At 49.3% G+C, this 20,518-nt stretch overlaps 1 protein-coding gene across 1 annotated transcript in view; it reads right to left on the bottom strand.

Moving 5' to 3' along the window:
• Positions 1-364: 364 nt before the first annotated feature.
• Positions 365-20,518, bottom strand: part of LOC129384866 (uncharacterized) — a 78,575-nt gene continuing 58,421 nt past the window's right edge. Inside the window, exon 4 of the mRNA XM_055070450.2 lies at positions 365-2,600. Coding sequence (XP_054926425.2) covers positions 1,821-2,600 — 780 coding nt within the window. The 3' untranslated portion in view covers positions 365-1,820. The remainder of the gene's footprint in view (positions 2,601-20,518) is intronic.

Raw genomic sequence — 20,518 nt, 5'->3', positions numbered from 1 at the left:
CTGAATGTTGTGGCAAAGTCACTGAAGGGGTAAATCGCAGTGAAGCTGCTCAGCGCTGTCATTGACTCGGTGATGCGTAAGCTGTCTTTCTTGTCCCAACTTCCGCATAAGGTGTCTTTACCGCAGCCTTTCACTCCACCTTGAGAGTTGTCACTCCCGTCGTCGCAGTAGCGAGCACCATACGCAAGATGCACGTCTACGCTGTAATTTAAACTATGCAGGATGACAGCAGTAGTTCGAGCAATAGGTCCAAAGGTAACATTTTTCCGCAGCAATTTTTACGTAAGGAATTACATGTAATCACTTACTTGTAATCAATAACATTTCTTGGTAATCTTGTAATGTAACGATTTCTTTGTTTGCTAGGTAATGATCATTTTAATTCAATCATTCTTTTCAGTAACCAATCGCATGAAACCAGTTACTTTATTGATGACACGAGCTGTAACAAGCGACGCAACTTTGAGAACCTGAACTTGGCGAAAAATACAGCGTAACGCCCGAGATCCTGCCGCGCAGCATCCTCGCCTCGCAAATGTGTACGTGCAGCCAGGTAAGCCCGGCGCTCATGAGTCGTTTGCTCACCTTAACCCTCCATCAGATGCTGGCCGATGAATTGAAACGGTGCTGGCATGTCTCAGTAGGAAAGGCCACTTAGGGCATTAATGCCAGGAGATCACACACGAGTGAGTTTCTCAGCTTTTCGTTAGCCCACCTGGAACCGTCTTTTCCAAGTCCCAGCAACAATCAAGGGCTGCGCTTCATAGAGGACAGTGATGCTGAGTAGCAGAAATCGTGTGGCGAAGGTCTATGCACGTTACGACACGTCATACCGCCCAGCGCGCACATTGAGAGAACTCGCTAACCTGCACGTTTCCCGTTGTCTGTTTCATTCTGCTTATGTCTCCACAAGAAAAACAAGGAACGATGACCGAGGAATTTTCGTAGTCTAGTTGCTAGCTCTCATAAACTGCATGAAAGGCTGCAGATGGACGCACTGAAAGTATCATGCCAGCTCGTTCTGTTTACTGTATCTACGTATGTAAGGTTAACGTTCGTAGGAAAGTAGCACAGAAGTGGTCGATTACTATTGAGTAATTCCTGAATTGCATTAGTGGAGCAGTACTTCATAACCCTAATCAATAGCATTTTTGGACGAAGTATTAGCAATTGTAATCGGTTACTTCTTTTTTCTGTAACTTGCACAAGTCTGTTATGCCGTGCCTACATCTGCCTACATGTGTTTCAATACCGTGCGTTTTCTTTCGCGTGCAACATAAATTAAATCGTGGAGACCGCTAACCCTACATGCAGTTGATGTTGGGAATGCACCGCCGGTCGAAGTGGGTGTTCCACGCCCTCATTGGCCATCATAGAAGAGAATGGCTGAAAGGGGCTCAAAGACAAGCACCCTACGTTCACCGGCACTGCACGCCTCGTTCACATATGACTGAGTAGGCAACACTCAATAACGTGCGTAACTGACGAGGTCTCGTTGCTTTCGGCTGACAACTAATGCGCAGCCCTCGATTTCACTACTCCTGCAGCTAGTAGTTCTAAATAAGAAACAACCTTGCTTATAGGCTGAAGAGCGGATAAATTTTCTCACTATGTTTAAACGTGGGCATATATCATTTTAATATATCCACTGTCAAACAACGAGACAGTGTCTTAGGGCTCCTTGTTTCGTACTCTAAGCGAAACTGGCTTGGTATGTGAACCGAGCACTTCGTGTAAGCGCACATGGTCATCGAGTTCTCACTGTTCACGTGTCTGAGCACGTGAACTCGTGAGCGAAAGAAAGTTCTTCACCGCGCAGGTCACTCCTTGTACGGCGGGACTCCGAAGACGGCGCACACCTCGACGCTACCCATGTAGTCCTCCGGGTAACAGCGGAAGGCGCGGTAGAAGGCGAGCACATTTCGCACGGCAATGTTGCACACGCCCTTGGCGTCCAGCTGGTAGGTGGACGGCGACCGCGCGCCACTCAGCAGCTCGGAGCACCAGAGCCAGCAGTGGCGCTCGAAAAACGCGCGTCGCTCCACGTCGCCGCCGGAGAACCCGCCCGAGTTTTCGACCGCGTCGTGCGCCAACTGCAGCGCCCCGGCATGGCGGAACAGCGCTGCTGACTTGGCGTCGCCCGACATGCTCGTGTTGCTCAGGGACTCCAGCTGGCGCCGGAGGCAAGCCATGGTTGCCGCAAACCGGCGCGCCGTCTCTGTGCCAGAGGGCGCCTTTCGCAACGCCCGGAACAGGACGTCTGCGTACGGCTCGGCCAACAGGAATCCCAGTGTCGGGAAATTTACGAAGCTCTCGGTGCCGGTGTAGAACAGCGGCTGTGACACCAGCGCAGGCGACACGCACAGGCGACGACTAGTGTACGCGTCCTTGGCTGCGCCCAGCAAGTCGTCTTCGAGGCAGCGCGAGTGCCATTCCAACAGATGCGACGAGCCCGGCGCCATTCCAATGGGCAGCAGACGGTTCACGTAGTAGCCGGAACGACTTGGCATCGGGAGGTCCCTGTACAGCTTCTCGAGTTGCCTGGCCTCATCCGCAGAAGTAGGATCGAGAAAGAGCCCCACGTGGATGTCCTCGATCTCCTGCAGAAACACAACTCCGTTGGCCACCACTTCAAATACGTTTGTGCCGGCGCCGATTGCGAGCGCGCGCGATGACGAGAGCATCCGGTACAACGCCGTCAATTGAGAAAGTTTTTGTGTTTTTTTGGCCATGGTCTGTATTTGCAGAATTGTTCTTACGCTAGAGTCGTTCGTAACTGCAAGTGGCATCCGATCGTCATAGACTCTTAGACATACGGCCTTTAAACTTCCGGCGCTTCGTCCGTCCTATTAGTTGGGCATGGAATCTGTCATTGTGCCATCATGCCTAAAGTTCTATGCTAAAGTTCCAAATTCTATGCTGCGCAGGTGCGTAACCAGTCTACTCTTTACGCTAAGCGATCTTACTATCGTTTTCTATTGCTGCTCCCATGCCCGAGTGTTCTTTCGACTATGTCGGGATGGGTTGATGCCGCGCTCTTGGTGCTTCAATCAGGTGACGTCGAGACAAACCCTCACCCTCGATCTAATGCCCCTGTGTCAATCGATAACGCAGGTACAGCCGAGCAAACGGCGCAACTGTTCCAGTTGGTAAAATACATTAAAGAGTTGAACACAAAGCTTGCCCGAGGTCAGACAAACCTGAAGTTTAATGTCAATGTTATTAGTCTAGCCAGGAAGCAATTCAATTCTAATTATCAAACATTTTCTAACGTCTCCATTTGCACGAACACCAGGCAAAACCTTATTTAGGAGTGACTTGACCAATGTTTGTGGTACTACTGATCACCTGAAATTGCGACAAGATAGACTTAAGTCTCGCCTGAACGATTATAATGGTCACTCAAGGAGCAACAAATTCATTTTCCATGACATTCCTGATAGCCGCGAATCTCAGCAACAAACCGAGCAATACACAGTTGCAGCGATTTCTTCCGTCATTGAAGATGATTTGCCTTCCAGTGCCGTATAACGCACTCATCGCTTGGATGTGTTCACGGATTTGAAGTGTCGCCCAGTCATCATGAAATTCAAAGATTTTAAAACAAAGGAAATGGTATCCTCATCGTGATTCAAACAGAAACCACTGAACATTTGCATGTCTGATGATTTTCGCAATGCGACGTGGCAAATAAGGAAAACGCTTCTTGATTTCGCCAAAGTACAACCACAGCCATGCTCATTGCAGCTAAAGTACAAGAAGCTCCTAATGAACGGCTAATGCTTCATGTTTGACTCAGCGTTGGATTTCGAGACGAGAAGACGAGAAGACGAGAACCCTTGCGTACGCGTACGCGCACTTACAAATCTAGCCACACACGCGAACGTACACAATCGCTGAATGCATCTGAAAGGGACTGCGCGGGGGACGTGGTGCCTCTCTATCATTCACACACGCGAATTTATTTCTCTGTAATGCGCGCAGTGTACTGAACAAACGGGATATTTACGACTCTTTAATCGACTGTTGAGAAGCAGACGTTATTGTCCTGACCGAAAATTGCTTACGCCCTATTATCCATGAACACGAAAGCTTTAATGATGCTTCGCGCTTCACAATTCCTCGTTGTGATCGAGCCACACGCATTGAGGGCGGTGTACTCTAGGCCTTTAAAGAAGGCTTTAACATCTCGCCTTATTGATGCTGATTCCCAGCTTGAATGTTTGGGAACGCGTCGAACTGAGCCATTATAGGCTCAATTTTGGTGCGTGCAACCGCCCGCCTTCTTATTCTCTTAGAGTTTATTAATGAACTACATGATGTCCTTAGCCTTATTAGTACCAACTTTCCGAATGCTGCCGTTTTTCTGATTGGTGATTTGAGTTTTACCTATATATGGTGGTCATCTGTGCCTCCCGCTTGTAGTTCACCCTCGGCTGCAACCAGTAATTTTTTTAAGCTTTGTTCATTGTTCTACCTAACACAATTGGTCTACCAAGTGAGCGCAACTTCCGAATAGCGCGCTGACACTTTAGATTTATTACTGACATGATGGCCCAAGCTGGTGCCTGATATTTTGTAAATGCCACGCCTAAGTGATCATTTGTCATCAGAATTCATTATGAATGTTTTATTTCAAAAGCCTCGTGCACTCACAAAAACAATACCAAACTACAATAAAGCTCATTTCGACAACTTTAACCGCGAGTTATCCCGATTTCTTTATATGATCCCTGACAACTTCGACGGACACTCCGCTGGTGACAACTGGCAATTATTTAAAAATAATCTGCATGAAGTAACAAATATGTGGCCCTGTGCAATGTATTTTATAATACAAAAAAACCCTGGTACAACGCCAATTTAAAACGACTAGTTAATAGAAGGAAACGTGCATTTGGCACCGCCAAGTATTCCACATCAGAATTTCACTGAAACGTGTACAACAGTGCCAGTCAGGCATAGGTAGATGCTTTAAAGGGACACTAAAGGTTAATATTAAGTCGGCGTGGACTGTTGAAATACCATCCCAGAAACCTCGAAACGCTTGTTTCATGCGAAGAAGAGCCTTATTTTAAGAGAAAATGCGTTCTGAAGCATACGCGTACGTCTAGCGCAGTTCAAATCGCTCGCCCTGCGATCGAGGAGCGGTGACGTCATGGTCTCATAGTGACGTTGAGCCGTCGGTGAGTGAAACGGCGCGCGCAGACGGCGCTACGACTTTTCTGCGCAAAACGCAAACGCGCGGCCAGAAACAGAGCCAAGGCAGAGCCGACAGCATCGCGAAAGCCGAACTATGGTGGCTAGCGGAAGGGAAAGCGCGCGACGATAAGCTGGTTTATTTTATGACGCCAACTTTGACGCCTGTTGCAATGGACGACCCTGAAAACGACACATTGGCTCGCGATGCTGGGCTCGACTTCAGCAATTTAAGCACTGATGGACGTGACCTGCTTCAGAGGACGTGAACAGCTTCTGAGGCGCACAAAACGTGATGAGCCCGCTCAATCAGGGAACCAGCTGGCTGGAAGACGCAGGTTTGCAGTGCTACCATATGTGCATGATGTCTCCCATAGGCTAAAGAAAATTGGGCAGCGTGCAGGAATAACAGTCGTGTCCTCAGCCCCGGAAAAATTGGCAAGGCTCTGTAAGCGTGTAAACGCGCCTAAATCGCATCAGAGTTGTTGCTCTGTCGGGCACAGAAAACGTTTTGTGACGTGCGCAACAAATGTAGTCTACCGAATTCCCCTGTCTTGCGGCAGTAAATATGTTGGACAGACAGGCAGGTGCTTAAACGATCGACTAAGAGAGCACTGTAACAACGTCCACAGCACTGTACAAGGCCACTTGGGCATCCATTGCCGGGACTGCGACTGCGTGCCCCTCTTTGAAGATACTGAAGTTTTAGCGATACACAGCTCACAGCTCACCAGGGAAATTGTGGAAGCTGATTTCACCAGAAAACTTGGTAGTATTTGCGTTAGTGCCCCCTTTATCGCGCTGACCCCTGGTGAAGTCACGTATCTGAACAGATAGAAATCGTAATGTTTTTTATTTTATTTTTATTTTTCTGGTGACCATGCTCTTAGTTCAGTGACTTGCTGTTAGAACACCACATGTGACTGCCTTTCATTTTCTGCGCATGCCCTTTCTTGTATGTATACACACGATGTGGCAACGCAATTAAATATTGTTGGAAGTCAGCGCTGTACGTTATTTTTGATCATGAATTACCAACTAGCTCAAGCAACCACCCTAGTAACTGCCAGAGTCGTTGCGTACTACTAAAACGGCAACTGTATGTCATGGCTGTACATATTCGCATATTTCTAGCTTTTCCTTCGTGAAAAGCCAAATGCCGCACCCACTGCCCCGTCTTCGACGGGCAGTTGTTCTTGCGCTTCGGAGAAAGCAGCAAGACCGACGGAACAGCGCTACAGGAAAGCGTTGCTTTGAAAGGCACTCCACACGACTTCAGTAAGTCGGCGTTGAACTCGTAATCCTCTGGACGAAAGTGCAGCGAGCACACTATGCGATTTTTCGGCTCTTTGCCAACGCGCTGTGGCAGAGGTACGGGACTTAACCACTTCGAATGGAGAGGTTCACTCGTTGGCACACAGTGATAAGCAACGTTGGATTCGCCGCTGCAACCGCCCTTGGCCAAGTTCCGCGGACCGTTCGCCCATCCTACGATATCACAAGGACGTGGCATTCTCGCTGCTTGTTCCAAATGCAAGTTTCACGAGCCAGCAGAACCAGCGCAGCACGACGCGATAACGAAACAACTGAAACTCCAAAGCGCGCGCGGCGCAGAGTCGAGCGCGCAGAGTCGAGCGAAAACGAAACCTTTCGACCACCCATACCAAGGGTAACGTCAAAATGTTATTTTTTCTTAGAATCGAACAGAAGTACACAAGTAGCATTTTATTGCGTCTTATAACCTAATGAATTTATCTTTTTAATAGTAGTTGAGTACTAGTGACATAAATTATGATGAGGATTGCCTTCGTCATCGGGCTAGTACCGGAATGTCGCTGGGGGGTCTCAAATCGTGTCATACATTTACCTCAATTTCTCGGTTACTAAAGCTGTGTTTGCGATTATATTGACGCCTTAGACGTTCTAGAGCATTGCTTTATCACTTTAACTTGACTTCATAGTAACCTTTAGTGTCCCTTTAAAGCTAGCGAAAAATAGCTTCCTAAACGTAACGCTGACCTCGATGCTGATCAATGACCCCAAAATTTTTGGTAAGTAATCAATCCTTCTGCTTAGGACACTATCAGCCTTGTACCTTATACCGGGCGACGACTGTCCGTCCATTCTTATCAACACATTTTGAAATAATTTTGTTACCACTACTAATCCCCCCTTCCAATGTTCCCATCACCTGTGTGCTGAGGACCGAGTAACTATTAATCACTTGGCCTAACTAAAATAATCGACGTTGTTAAGATATTAGCTAGCCCTGGTACGGACCTCATTAATGCAAAGTTTTTAAAAAGTGCTGCTCTGTACTTAACCCTCATTCTTCCAAAAAAATGTCCGGCATTCACTCGACAGTAACTGTCTTTCTACAGACTGGAAGAGCGGGAAGGCCATTCCACTCCCCAAGTCCTGCAACGAGCGTTTACCTATCAACTACCGCCTCATTTCGCTAACTAGCATCCCCTGTAATATGTTCGAACATATACTGTCATCGCGTTTAACTTTTTTTACTCCATCTCGTTCTTTTCACTGGCACAGCAAGGTTTTCGTAAATCGCCTTCTTGTGAAACTCTTTTCCTTCACTCACGAAATTCACCAAATTTTATACCGTTCTTCAATGGCTGACTGCATTTTTCTCGGTTGCTTGAAAGCGTTTGATCAACTCCGTCACAAACTACTACCCTTCAAGCTAGGCAAATTAAATATAAATTCTCATCTCATTACTTGGCTCGAGTACAGGGGTGGTGAAAGTTCCCAGGCCGCCCCGCCCGGTTGAGGCGCGGCGCTGCCATCGCACATCCGCCTTGGTGCGCGCTGGCTTCGAGCGTAGGCGTGGAGGGGGGTGAATCACTCTCCTTCATAACAAACCGAAGATAAGGATACCACAGCATGTGCCCTCACTGTTCCGACGCTGTGCCGTGCTCTCAAATAGGCTGCAGCATAGTTTGTCACTATATTACCTAGAGGTAAATATGCCGCTGCTGTACTGTGGTATGTGTCGCAGAAATGAGACGAGACAGCTGCGTTCGATGGGAACGGGATCAACATTCTTCTTTTTCTTTTTTGCTTTTTGCAGCGCGCGCGCCTTTGGAGCCCGCCGTCTTCTTCTTTCTCATCTTGTCCGCTTCCATGAGTTTCAACAGCTTCCGGACGCGAAAAGTTTTCTTCTCATCAGTGGAAGCAACCTTCAAGTGTGTGAAGATGTTGTGCAGGTCTCCGAACGAGTCTTCCTTTCGTTTTGAAGAGACAGGAATGTGGCTTTGCTTTGACACCAGAATATACTTCAATGACCTTTTCTTCTTATACTTCTTTTTCTTTTTTCGTGTTTTTTTGGGGGGAGCGTTTCTTTTTTTTACGCCTTTTCTTTTTCTTTGCGTCGTCATCTTCCACTACATACGCAGCAAGTTGTCCTGAGCGGGTTGCCTGCGCTTAGAATGTTAGCTTTCGCACTGGCGAAATCTTTGTTCACAGTGTCTTGAACAAGTCCTGTTACTTGCTCTAGTAAGAGACAGGTAGAACGCAGACGAACGACGTCCGGCCTGTTGACTAAGCCGACAACATCAGGCCTGTTGACATCTGCTTCAACTCTTGCGTTGAGGCCTGGAAATGAAGGAAGGCGCCGTGAGTCAGAGTCTTCGGACAGTTGCGATCCCCTCTTTACCCATGCTTCTGAGGAATCGAAATTTGGCATTCGACACTTCCCTGAACGCACAGAACCAGCGGATGTGGACTTTAGAGATCCCAATGGCCTCCTGGCTCTTCGAGACTTCTTATTATCGCGTACCATCTGTGACGGTCAGAATTTGCAAACAATCTCGAGTTTGCATCGGCTGTAGAGAGCCCGGATGACGCCAATCTCTCACGCATTACAGTTATCGTAAGGGACCTGCATGGCTCGCTTTGAGTTACATCGTTCATTACTTGAAAGCAGTCGTGGACCATTCTCGCTACAGTTTCAGCTCCTTGTACCTCGGTGTATCTAGGCTGTGTCAAGCACACTTCAGTTTTAATTACGTCATCCATGACTTGGAAACAGTCCTCGACTATTTCAACTACTGTTTGGGGCCCTGGTGATTCGGTGTACTTAGATGGTGCGGGCGTGCTGGACGTGTCCTCGTACATCGTGTCCACTTCGCCAAATCACAGAGAGTTCGTCAACGATGCCTCCTGTTCCGTGACGTCATCCTGATGGGAGTCGTCAGCATCGATACCGAGCGCATTCGCAAGGAGATTCAAGACTTCGCTTTTCGGCTGTTCTATTTAAGGTTGCTGGATTACTTGAGTAATGTTTGATGGTGCCGGATTGATGATCAATGTGACGTTGGATACTTCAGCTTCTTCTGTACCTTCAACTGCATGAATGATGGGCTTTTCAGTATGAATTATCTTTGGTTGCCAGTATCCAGCAGAACACGACAGTAACATGACTGTCTTCTACCTTCTGCTAATGCAACTGCAGTCTGCAGAAAAACACTTGATGAGAGGTTCATAAACTAGCAAGTAGGTGTTTTCTCTTCCTGATTTTCAATTTCATGAGGAGTAGATGCTGTACACTGTGCTGTCATTTGTTTGCTTCGGCACATAGACGTCGCATGCAATTTTTGACATATCTTGCACCTAATGTTTGCTCTACATATTTTAGCAGTATGGCGAGGCCTGGTACAGCGGAAACATCTGTTTGCCTCTTTGAGCTTCATTTTCTTGTCTTCATACGGCATCCTTTTCCCGCAATCATCAGTATAATGAGTAGTGTTCTCGCAAAATATGCAAAACTTTCCAGCTGTACTTTGAAAATTAACAGTTCTTATCTGCTGCTTACTCTCCGTTCTGTTGCTGTAGCTTTCTCTACTTTCTGTTGACGATTCCTCTCTGCACTCTTCCTGATCTATGTATTTCATCAAGCGCCTAAGAATATCTTCTTGACGTAAAGCCACGTTCTGATCTTGCGCTGAAGATCTACTGATCATTTCTCTTTGTTTTAACTGGAATCCAATGTACAGATCCGCTGGCAAAGCTCTTTTCAGGATCGGAAGCAACATCGATGCATAGGACTCGCTTTTCAATCCTAAGGATTCCAATCCACGTATGTGCACTTGCACCTTTTGTGACAGCTTTCTTAAACCGTCATGGTCGTTGCAGCTTGCTACTGTATTCAAGTTAGTTAATTCTTTCATGTGCATTTCTACCAGCCCGTCATTTTTTCCGTACTTCTGCTTGAGTAGATCAATGGCATTCCCATAGTTACTGTCCGAAAACTGCAGTCCCTCCACGTCAGCTGCCGCTTCTCCGCTTAATGAGGACAGAAGGTACGTAAATTTCTTATTTTCGTTCAAGTCGCTTCTTTCATGTACAGCTGTTTCAAATTGGCGCCAAAATCTCTGCCATTTCATTTTAGCGCTCTCAAACTTCAGTATTTCTAGCTTTGGTAGCTTCACTATTGTTGCTTGCTGCGATTGTCTAGCTTCGTCATTAAAGTTTGGTTGCTCCCTCACTGTTTCCCGTATTTCTTGTCGAGAAAGGTACGCGTTGATGCTGTGCAGAGCACTTGTTATCTTTAACTCGTACTCAGTTGGTTTTCGCCAACTCAGAGTCAGCTGTTTCGGGTGTTATGAATTGCTCCATCTGCTCACCTGCTTTCTTTAGCGAGTCTGCAATACCTTTGATCTGGCTGGCTATCAGCGACATCGCTGTAGGATCCTGATTTTCGTCCACTTTCTTTTCAGCATCGCTCACTAAGTTGGTTATTTGTGTTCTCAGCGTATTTCGCTTTTTCAAAATCACTTCTCTGTTCATCTTGAATGACTGAGTAAACTGCTGGTCGCTTACAGATTCTAGCGGCGAGCCGTCATCTGAGTCTTGGTCGCCCACTGTGTCCGTGCCGCTCCTTGCTGTCTATGTCCCGCCTCGCGGCCGCTGGTTCGCCTTCGGGCCTCCTCTTCGTCGGTCTTCTGTGGCCAGTCCGTCGTTCTGGTAGTCCGTGGCCAGTCGGAAGAGGAGTAGCCGCAATCCTGGTCACGGCACCATGTCGCAGAAACGAGACCAGACAGCTGCGTTCGATGCGAACGGGATCAACATTCTTTTTCTTTTTTGCTTTTTGTAGCGCGCACGCCTTTGGAGCCCGCCGTCTTCTTCTTCCTCATCTTGTCCGCTCCCATGAGCTTCAACAGTATGCATGGGAATGCCGGTATATTGTGCTTTCGGATTGGCATTGTTCTCGGAGAGCCAGGACACGTTGAAAACGCAAAGAGTATCGGTGCGTCGCTAAGGCTGGAGGACAGACGACAAGATTCACGCTCACTTTGGAACAGTTTGTCGTCTGTTCCTGCTTTTCTTCGTTTGGTTATGCACTGTAGGGAAGTTAACTTCATTGGAAGATGCAATATGGGTGAATGAAAACCTCTTATGAAGATGTATTCAAATATATAATATATTTAATGAATACATACATACATACATACATACATACATACATACATACATACATACATACATACATACATACATACATACATACATACATACATACATACATACATATGGAACATTAGGAGAACAGCTCCCCGGGCACATATCGTCCCGCAATTTTTGGCTCCATTATCTCCAGGGTCAGCCCACCAAAAAGCGCTAGAAATATGCACGGTACGACTAGGATTTGTGGCCGCATTGTTCTTCCTTAATGCATACCTGTGTTTTAGACACCACACCGCGTCGGTTATTGTTCAGTGAGACCTAGTATAAGAACTTCAGGAAGAATAAGATATGGCTTTAGGCTCAGGCTATCTTTGCTCACTCAAAGAACACTACCATCGTCAGACGTATTGTCAAATTTAAAAAAATTCATCGGCGTTTCCACTCTGTGAAGAAGACCGACCAGTGAAGCTGGACGTTCTTGACGGGCACGCTGCGGGTCTTCATCGGCCGGCACACATCGACGGACACACGATCGGCCTTAGCGTCTTACCGCTGCCGGTTCACCCATTCTCGCAGTCGTTCCCGTTGTGGTTTTAGAAGGTCACGTTGATGCTCTTCCGTGTGCCGATACGCCTCCGATCCATAGATTCGCTCAAGAACATTGCCGATAAGGTCGGTAGGCGATACTGACGTCACTCTATAGGACACATATTGGACATACGTGTACCTTTAGTAAGGTCTTCACACGGACATGGTTGCTACAGCAGCGCGCCCCCTAGCGGCGGCGAACGAGCGCCGCGCCGAGAACAATGGGTCACCAATCACTGTACTTCGCACTTGCGACGAGCGCACTAGGATGAACAGTGGGCCATCTTATATTTTGACACTTATGCTAATTAATGAACCTACAACACTAGAGTCTCTTGTACACTAGCTCCGGAGACAATTTTTTCTTTGTAAACGCGATGGTGTACACCCACGGACTAAGAAAATTTGCCGGAGTAGCCATATGGAGCTTCACCGTAAAACAAGAGTACAATGCAATCTATCTCTTCGTACTCTGCTGGTGATCATGAGAATGACAAGAAGTGCGCGGAACCTCAGATCCAAGGTATGCTGAATACGCGAATCCTCAAAGGAAGCTCAACTATGTTGACCTCGGCCAGCCCTCGAGAGGACGCACATGGCACCACGATTTTCTCGTGGCTACTCTCCCGTTCAGAGCCTATATTCATATTCTTACGGGTAGGAAGGGAAGAAGCGTGCGTCTATATACAGATGGCTTTTAATGGCTGAGCCAACATGCGTAGAGCAGCGAAAAAAAAACCTAAACTCTTCTTTGTCGTCTCCACTTCATCTTCTTCTTTCACATGAAAGATTGTGACATAACCCCCGTCGGAAAAAGCACCTTGTTGGTGCGGCTCGTTGGTCCCAGGAAGGTACGGTTTGAGACGGCTGACGTGGATTCACAGAGAGGTGAAGGCACGGTGGCATCCAGTGGAGACACTTCATATGTAACAAGTTCACCTGGCGGAGGATGCGGTAAGGGCTGTAGTATCGCGAGAGGAGTTTTTCCGAAAGACCAACACGCCAAGTTGGAGACCAAACTAGCACAAGAGCACCTGGTTCGTATTCCACGCTGTGATGGCGCTGGTCGTAACGGCACTTCTGGCGTGTCTGTGAAGCAGAAAGACGAATGCGGGCAATCTGGCGTGCTTGGGTCGCTGTGGCTATGACATCCCGAGTGTACTCTGTCAGAGACCAAACTAGCACAAGAGCAGCTGGTTCGTATTCCACGTCGGGATGGCGCTGGTCGTAACGGCACTTCTGGCGTGTCTGTGAAGCAGAAAGACGAATGCGGGAAATCTGGCGTGCTTGGGTCGCTGTGGCTATGACATCCCGAGTGTACTCTGTCAGAGACCAAACTAGCACAAGAGCAGCTGGTTCGTATTCCACGTCGTGATGGCGCTGGTCGTAACGGCACTTCTGGCGTGTCTGTGAAGCAGAAAGACGAATGCGGGCAATCTGGCGTGCTTGGGTCGCTGTGGCTATGACATCCCGAGTGTACTCTGTCAGAGACCAAACTAGCACAAGAGCAGCTGGTTCGTATTCCACGTCGGGATGGCGCTGGTCGTAACGGCACTTCTGGCGTGTCCGTGCAGCAGAAAGGCGAATGCGGGCAATCTGGCGTGCTTGGGTCGCTGTGGCTAGGACATCCTGAGTGTACTCTGTCAGAGACCAAGCTAGCACAAGAGCAGCTGGTTCGTATTCCACGTCATGATGGCGCTGGTCGTAACGGCACTTCTGGCGTGTCTGTGAAGCAGAAAGACGAATGCGGGCAATCTGGCGTGCTTGGGTCGCTGTGGCTATGACATCCCGAGTGTACTCTGTCAGAGACCAAACTAGCACAAGAGCAGCTGGTTCGTATTCCACGTCGGGATGGCGCTGGTCGTAACGGCACTTCTGGCGTGTCCGTGCAGCAGAAAGGCGAATGCGGGCAATCTGGCGTGCTTGGGTCGCTGTGGCTAGGACATCCTGAGTGTACTCTATCGGCGAGTGGAGTGTGGTCGAAAGGAAGTCTCGAAAGGCAAAGTCGGATCACAGCCGAGGAAGAGATTGAAGGGTGAGTAGCCAGCTGTGGCGTGGCTCGAGGTATTGTAAGTGAACGTTACAAATGGTAGAGCACTGTCCCAGTCGCGATGATCGGAGGAAACATACATCCCTAGCATGTGACAACGTGCGGTTCAGGTGTTGGGTAAAGCCGCTAATTTGAGAATTGTAATATTATATTGGCCAGCATAAGCATGTTATCCCACTTATTTTGTGCGCTGAGCCGTTCGTAATTCTGCAACCAGTCATCGACGTCAGTTGTCAATCCCGGAAAACATGCCATGTTCGCGAGGCTGGGCAAGGATGACCGTCGGTGGCGACGACGGGGCCGTGGTTGAAGACTCTCTTTGAGATGACATGGCGGCCAGGTTACGTCCGCTGCTGAGCTGCGTCTTGCATTACCCCGCAGCTCCACGAATGATGTTACGGGAAGGAAGGGAAGAAGCGTACGTCTCATTGCAGATGGCTTTTAATGGCGGAGCCAACTGTAATGACAGGTTATTGGGAGCATATCGTGCACGCAGGGGCAACTTTGGTGCGAATATTAGACAGAGCCGTTCGCAGACGAAATGCAACCTTTTCTCACCGCACTCTCATAAGATTGAATAAGCTATATTTACAGCACATGCAGGAGCACTCAGAATAAAACGTCGTTATAGCTGGCAAGAATCAACAAGCAGGGCCTGATCACAGCTATAGAGTTGCTCTGCACGCTTCACTACTTCGCAAATTAACGACACGATAAGTCAGAATCAGAATTATCGTACAAACGCGGGTTCACCGAGAAAAATTGCGTCGGCCCAGATGTCGGGGTCGTTGCTGAGGATGCTGCCGTGGATGAACTGCAGGGTCCCTTGTCAACGCTGGCCTCAACGCGACGCTTGGTAGTCGCGACCAGCACGGTCGATGAACGGCTCCCGGCTGCGTTCTCTGGGAGACATTAGTAAGGCCGGGTGGTGGACCAGCACATAGGAACAGTTGGTGCACGGGTCGTAGCCGCGGTCTTCGGTAAGCGTCGGTCGAGCAGGGGCGCAGGAGCAGCGCTCAGCAACGGTCAGCGGGGCCCGCGTTGTGCGACAGGCCCGGTTCCTCTCAACTGACCAGCCAGTCGGCTCCATCCACCAGGCTCAGCTCGACCGTGGACCATCGTCCATGGACAAATAGAAGGGCTGCCTCCTGGCTCTGCCTAGGCACGCTTTTCTTTTTTCCGCTCCACGAACAGGCACCCTTCCTGCTTCCCTGGAGGAAGCAGGACTGTCAGGGATAACCTCATAGTTAAGGTCGCTGAGGCGCCGCAAAACCTTGCACGGACCAAAGTACCGACTAAGTAGATTTTCTGAAAGCCCTCGCCAGCAAATGGGAATCCAAACCCACACTTTGTCGCCTGGCTGATATGTGATGTAGCGGCGCCGTACATTCTAGCGTCGAGCGTCGGGCCATCCTGACGCGGGTGAGTTGTCTCGCTTCTTAAGCACGTTGAGCGAAAGCTTCAGCGCCCGTGCCTGTATCACCGCAGTCATGTGGCAACATCGCATCGAGCATCGTCGTCACTTCACGGCCATCAAGAAGGCTAAATGGCGTTTTTCGCGTTGTTTCCTGTTGAGCAGTGTTGTACGCGAACGTGATGTACGTCAGAATGTCATCCCAATTTTTCTGCTCCACGTTTACGTACATACTCAGCACGTCGGCGATAATCTTGTTCAAGCGTTCTGTTAGGCCGTTCGTTTGCGGGTGATAGGCTGTGGTCTTTCGGTGGGCCGTGCCGCTGAGGCTAAGCACTGTCTTTAGAAGTGTAGCCGTAAGAGCTACACTTCTAGGCTACATGTCCGTTATTATCACCGCTGGTGCACCTCGCCTCAGAACCACGTTTCCTATAAATAATCTCGCTGCTACGACTGCGGTGCCACTTGGAAGGGCCTTGGTTTGTGCATAGCGTGTCAGGTAATCGGTGGCAACTATTACTCACTTATTGCCAGTATTGGAAGTCGGGAATGGTCCGAGAAGGTCCATCCCGATTTGGGCAAATGGGGTCGTGGGCACTGGGACTGATTGTAGTAGCCCAGCTGGTTTCATATATGGTGGTTTGCATCGCTGACAATCGAGGCAAGTTCGCACGTAATGTTTCACAAAAGTGGCAATCCTTGGCTAGTAATATTTCTCTTTGACTCGGGCCAGTGTTCGCGTGTAGCCGAAGTGGCCAGATGTCGGTTCATCGTGGCAGGCTTGCAAGACCTCATGACGGAGGCACGTTGGGACGAAAAGCAGGCGGCTGCTTCCGCTTGCGGAGAAGTTCTTCTTGTAAAGGACATCATTACGGAAGCAGAATGATGGCAAGCTTCTTGCAAATGTTTTGGGCGCGCTTGTAATCCGGCCTTCTAAAAATTCAATAAGCGGAATCAGTTCGCTGTCGTCCCGCTGCTGACGAGCAATCGTGACCGTGTCTAGAACACCTATAAAATTCATGTCTTCGTCATCTGCTCTGACTTCCTGCTCAATCGGTTACCTTGAAAGGCAGTCGGCGTCGGAGTGCTTCCGTCCGGACATGTACACCACTGTCATATCGAATTCTCGAAGCCTTACGCTCCAACGCGCTAGTCGACCGGACAGATCCTTCAATTTCGTCAGCCAGCAAAGTGAGTGATGATCGCTGACAACACTGAAGGAACGGCTATAGAGATACGGGCGAAGCTTCATAACTGCCCATACCACAGCAAGGCATTCCTTTTCTGTTGTTGAGCAATTAGACTAGGCACGTGACAGCGTCCTGCTTGCATGTGCAATGTCTCTCTCGGCTGAGTCTTGCCACTGCACGAGCACAGCTCCTAGGCCTAGACTAGCGTGCGTATGAATCATGGTAGGAGCGTCCTCGTCAAAGTGAGCCAGTACATGAGGTGTTTGCAGGCGCTGTCGCAGATTATTAAACGCTGCTTGTTCTTCTTCGCCCCATACGAGGGCAACGTCTTCTCGTGTAAGGCGCGTTAACGGTGAAGCTATATGTGAAAAATTGGCAATAAATCTTCGGTAATACGAGCAGAGACCTAGGAAACACCTCACTGCTGTCCTATTCGTTGGCGTTGGAAACATTGCGACAGCCCTGAACTTGTCGAGGTCAGAGCGGACGCCTTGATGACTCACAACATGACCTAACTGGAGTTCCTCGAAACCAAGATGACACTTTTCTGCTTTCAGTGTTAAGCCGGGCCGTTTGTAGAACCGCCAGCAGCCGTCTCAGGTGTTCCTCGAACATTTACGACAAAACTGTGACGTCATCGAAGTATACTAGGTATGTATACCACTTCAGGCCTGAGAGAACCATATCCATGAGTCACTGAAAAGGTGCTGGAGTTGAGCATAAGCCGAAAGGCAGGACCTTAAATTTGTAAAGCCCATCAGGCGTTACGAAAGCAGTCTTTTCTCTGTCTCTCTCGTCAACCTCGATTCCCCAATAGCCACTTTCGAGGTCCATCGACGAGAAGTAGCGTGCGTGCCTCAGCCTGTCGAGAGAATCGTTGATACGCGGTAATGTGTATACGTCTTTCTTTGTCACCCGGTTCAGCTTACGGTAGTCGACACAAATAGGTAGGCTGCCGTCTTTCTTTTTGACCGTCACTACCGGCGATGCCCACGGGCTTTTTGATGGTTGGATAACGTCGTCGTCGAGCATTTTCTTCACTTGCTCTCGGATCGCTTCGCGTTCTTTTGGTGCTACACAGTACGGGTTTTGTCGGATTGGTCTCGCTGTCTCCTCCGTGATAACCCAGTGTTTCGTCAGTGGCGTCAGACCAACTCTGGATGTCGACGAGTAGCAATCCCGAAACTGGTATAGCAGGTCCACAAGGCCTTTCCGCTGGTGATAAGCTCGCACTCACGTCAAGAACAGGTAACGGTGCCGAGGCGTCTTGCTCTCCTTGTCGCAATGCAAAGCATTCGCCGAATTCCGCAATCTCGTCAGGTAAGCAACTGCTGCGCCTTTTGCAATGTGTCGTCGTTGCTTGCTGAAGTTTGTCAGCAGTAGTTCTGTTTCCCCATGCATTACTTTGACGAGACTTCTGGACGTGGCAATACCTTGAGTGAGCAAAAGCGTAATTATCTGCTCGGCGATACCTTCCCCATCGTACTCTGTGTCGCACCTGACGGAAACAAGACGGCAAGATAACGGTGGTACGGTCACGTCGTCTATGATGCGTTGTGGTTCTGCACTTTCGTCCCCAGAAAAGGTTAGTATACCTTCTGGTATGTTGATGACGATGCCGTACTAGCGTAAGAAGTCCATACCTAAGAATATAAATTTGCAGCGGTCGGGGAGAATAACAAAATTTGTGACGAATGACGAATCTCCTATGTTCACCCCTGCAGTACACTTGCCAGTCGGTGTCAGCAGCTGGCCTCCATCACCTCTAATGTGCGGCCCTGACCATTCCATTTTCCCTTTGCGAAGTCTGTCCGCCAGTTTTTCAGTTACGATCGAAAAGTCCGCGCCAGTGTCTACTAGCGCCGTCACGTCCCGGCCGTCAATGGATACAGTAACATCGGCGAAAACAATCTCGTCTGTCGTCAAATCATCCGGCTGTATCGGCTTCTCGTTCGACGGCAATGGGGGATTTTCGGCACTTCGACGTGTATCAGCCTTCCCCCCTGACGTCGCGGCCTTCAGTTTCCCCTGCGTGGGCTGGGAGATCACCTGCGGGCCACGTCGGTGGAACTGCGTCTTGCAGCTGGAAAACGATGTCCCGGAGAAGGGGAGCGCGACCGGTAACCGGAACAATCGCATTGCGAGCTCGTGGAATTCACGTCGATGTTCGCTCGGCTGCCGTCAAAAGCAGGACGAGAAGCAGTGGATGTAAACGCTTGGTACCCTTCGACGCGATAAGGGCAATGACGGCAGACGTGGCCTGCTTCCCCACAGTGGAAGTACATGGGCCTGTAGTCAGCTGTGCGCCATATGTCGGTTCTGCGAAGCGGTGGTCGCGTCGGTTGTTCCCTATGGTACCAATGTGATGCCGGTGCTGACTGCTGGTGATACTGCGGCGTCGGCATCGGAGGTGGCGGTCGATGGTCAACATCTGCGTAGCTGGGCTGCCACGTCTGGGAATTTGGCTCGGGAGCTGCAAACGCTTGCTTTATTTCTTGGCGCACAACTTCAGCCATCGACGCAGCAGTGCATTAATTTGGCATGGCAGTGAGCTTCTTAATTTCTTCTTGAACAATTTCGCGTATCAGCCGCCACAAAGAACCCTCGTCTGTGACCATCACTGCTGCGGCGCTTGCCGGTCCAGTGCTGGTCAGGTGATCGTACTGGCGGATGCGTAGGTGTAACGCGCGCTCTATGGCCGTCTATTAATAAATTCATCCACGCTCGTCGGCGGGTTCCGCACAAGACCGGCAAACAGCTGCTCCTTTACGCCGCGCATGAGGTGGCTGAGTTATTTTGCCTCGGACATATCGGGGTCTGCACGACGACAAAGACGAGCCACTTCCTCAGCGAACATAGCAACAGTTTCACTCTGCTTTTGAATCCGTGAATCGAGAAGACGCTGCGCGTGGTCTCGCCTTTCGGTGCTCCCGAACGTATGGAGGAACTGGCGGCGGAACTCATCCCAATTTGGCCAGATTCCCTCGCGATTTACGAACCACGTGCGAGCTCCGTCCTCCAGAGAGAAATACACATGGGATAGCTTCTGTCCAGCATGCCACTCATTATACTTGGCTACGCGCACGTATATTCCTCGAGCCAGTTTTCTACATCCTCGTAGGCATTGTCGTGGAAGCTGACGGAAGATCGAGGAGTCAAAGGAGTTACCTGTGTACGGCCTGGGTCTGCCATGGCTTGGGCACTCGTGTTAACAGGCAGACTTCCTGGTAGGCATCCAAATTCTGGGCTTAGGCCTAGTAGGCGACGGCTGGCGCGGTGAACGGGCGTTTCGACACGCGGAAAACTTCCTGGGCTTGATGTGAGGCTGTTGACAGGCGTCCCAAACATTCACCCCGAGCCTCCTCTACCAGTGTCACGATTCGCAAGCAGCAGGACCAGATAAAAAAAGGGCAGGACACTTTAATTGCAGGCCAACTGAAAAACAATCGCGAAGGGACCTCTTCTCTTCCGCAATGCGCGAGAACTTCTTCTTCCTCTACGTGCTAGGTACTACATGTGGCAATATAAAATACTCACACCTCACTGAATTCCTTGAGCCCAATTTCCTCTTCATTATTTATGAGCATGGTTTCCGTAAAGTAGTTTCGTGCGAAACGCAGTTGCTATGTTTTACCAACGACTTAATTGTTAACGCGA

This window comes from Dermacentor andersoni, chromosome 4 (genome assembly GCF_023375885.2).
Source record: "Dermacentor andersoni chromosome 4, qqDerAnde1_hic_scaffold, whole genome shotgun sequence".
Taxonomy (NCBI): Eukaryota; Metazoa; Arthropoda; class Arachnida; order Ixodida; family Ixodidae; genus Dermacentor; species Dermacentor andersoni.
Note: the sequence above shows the minus strand (reverse complement) of the source record. Positions and strands in the feature narration are given on the sequence as shown.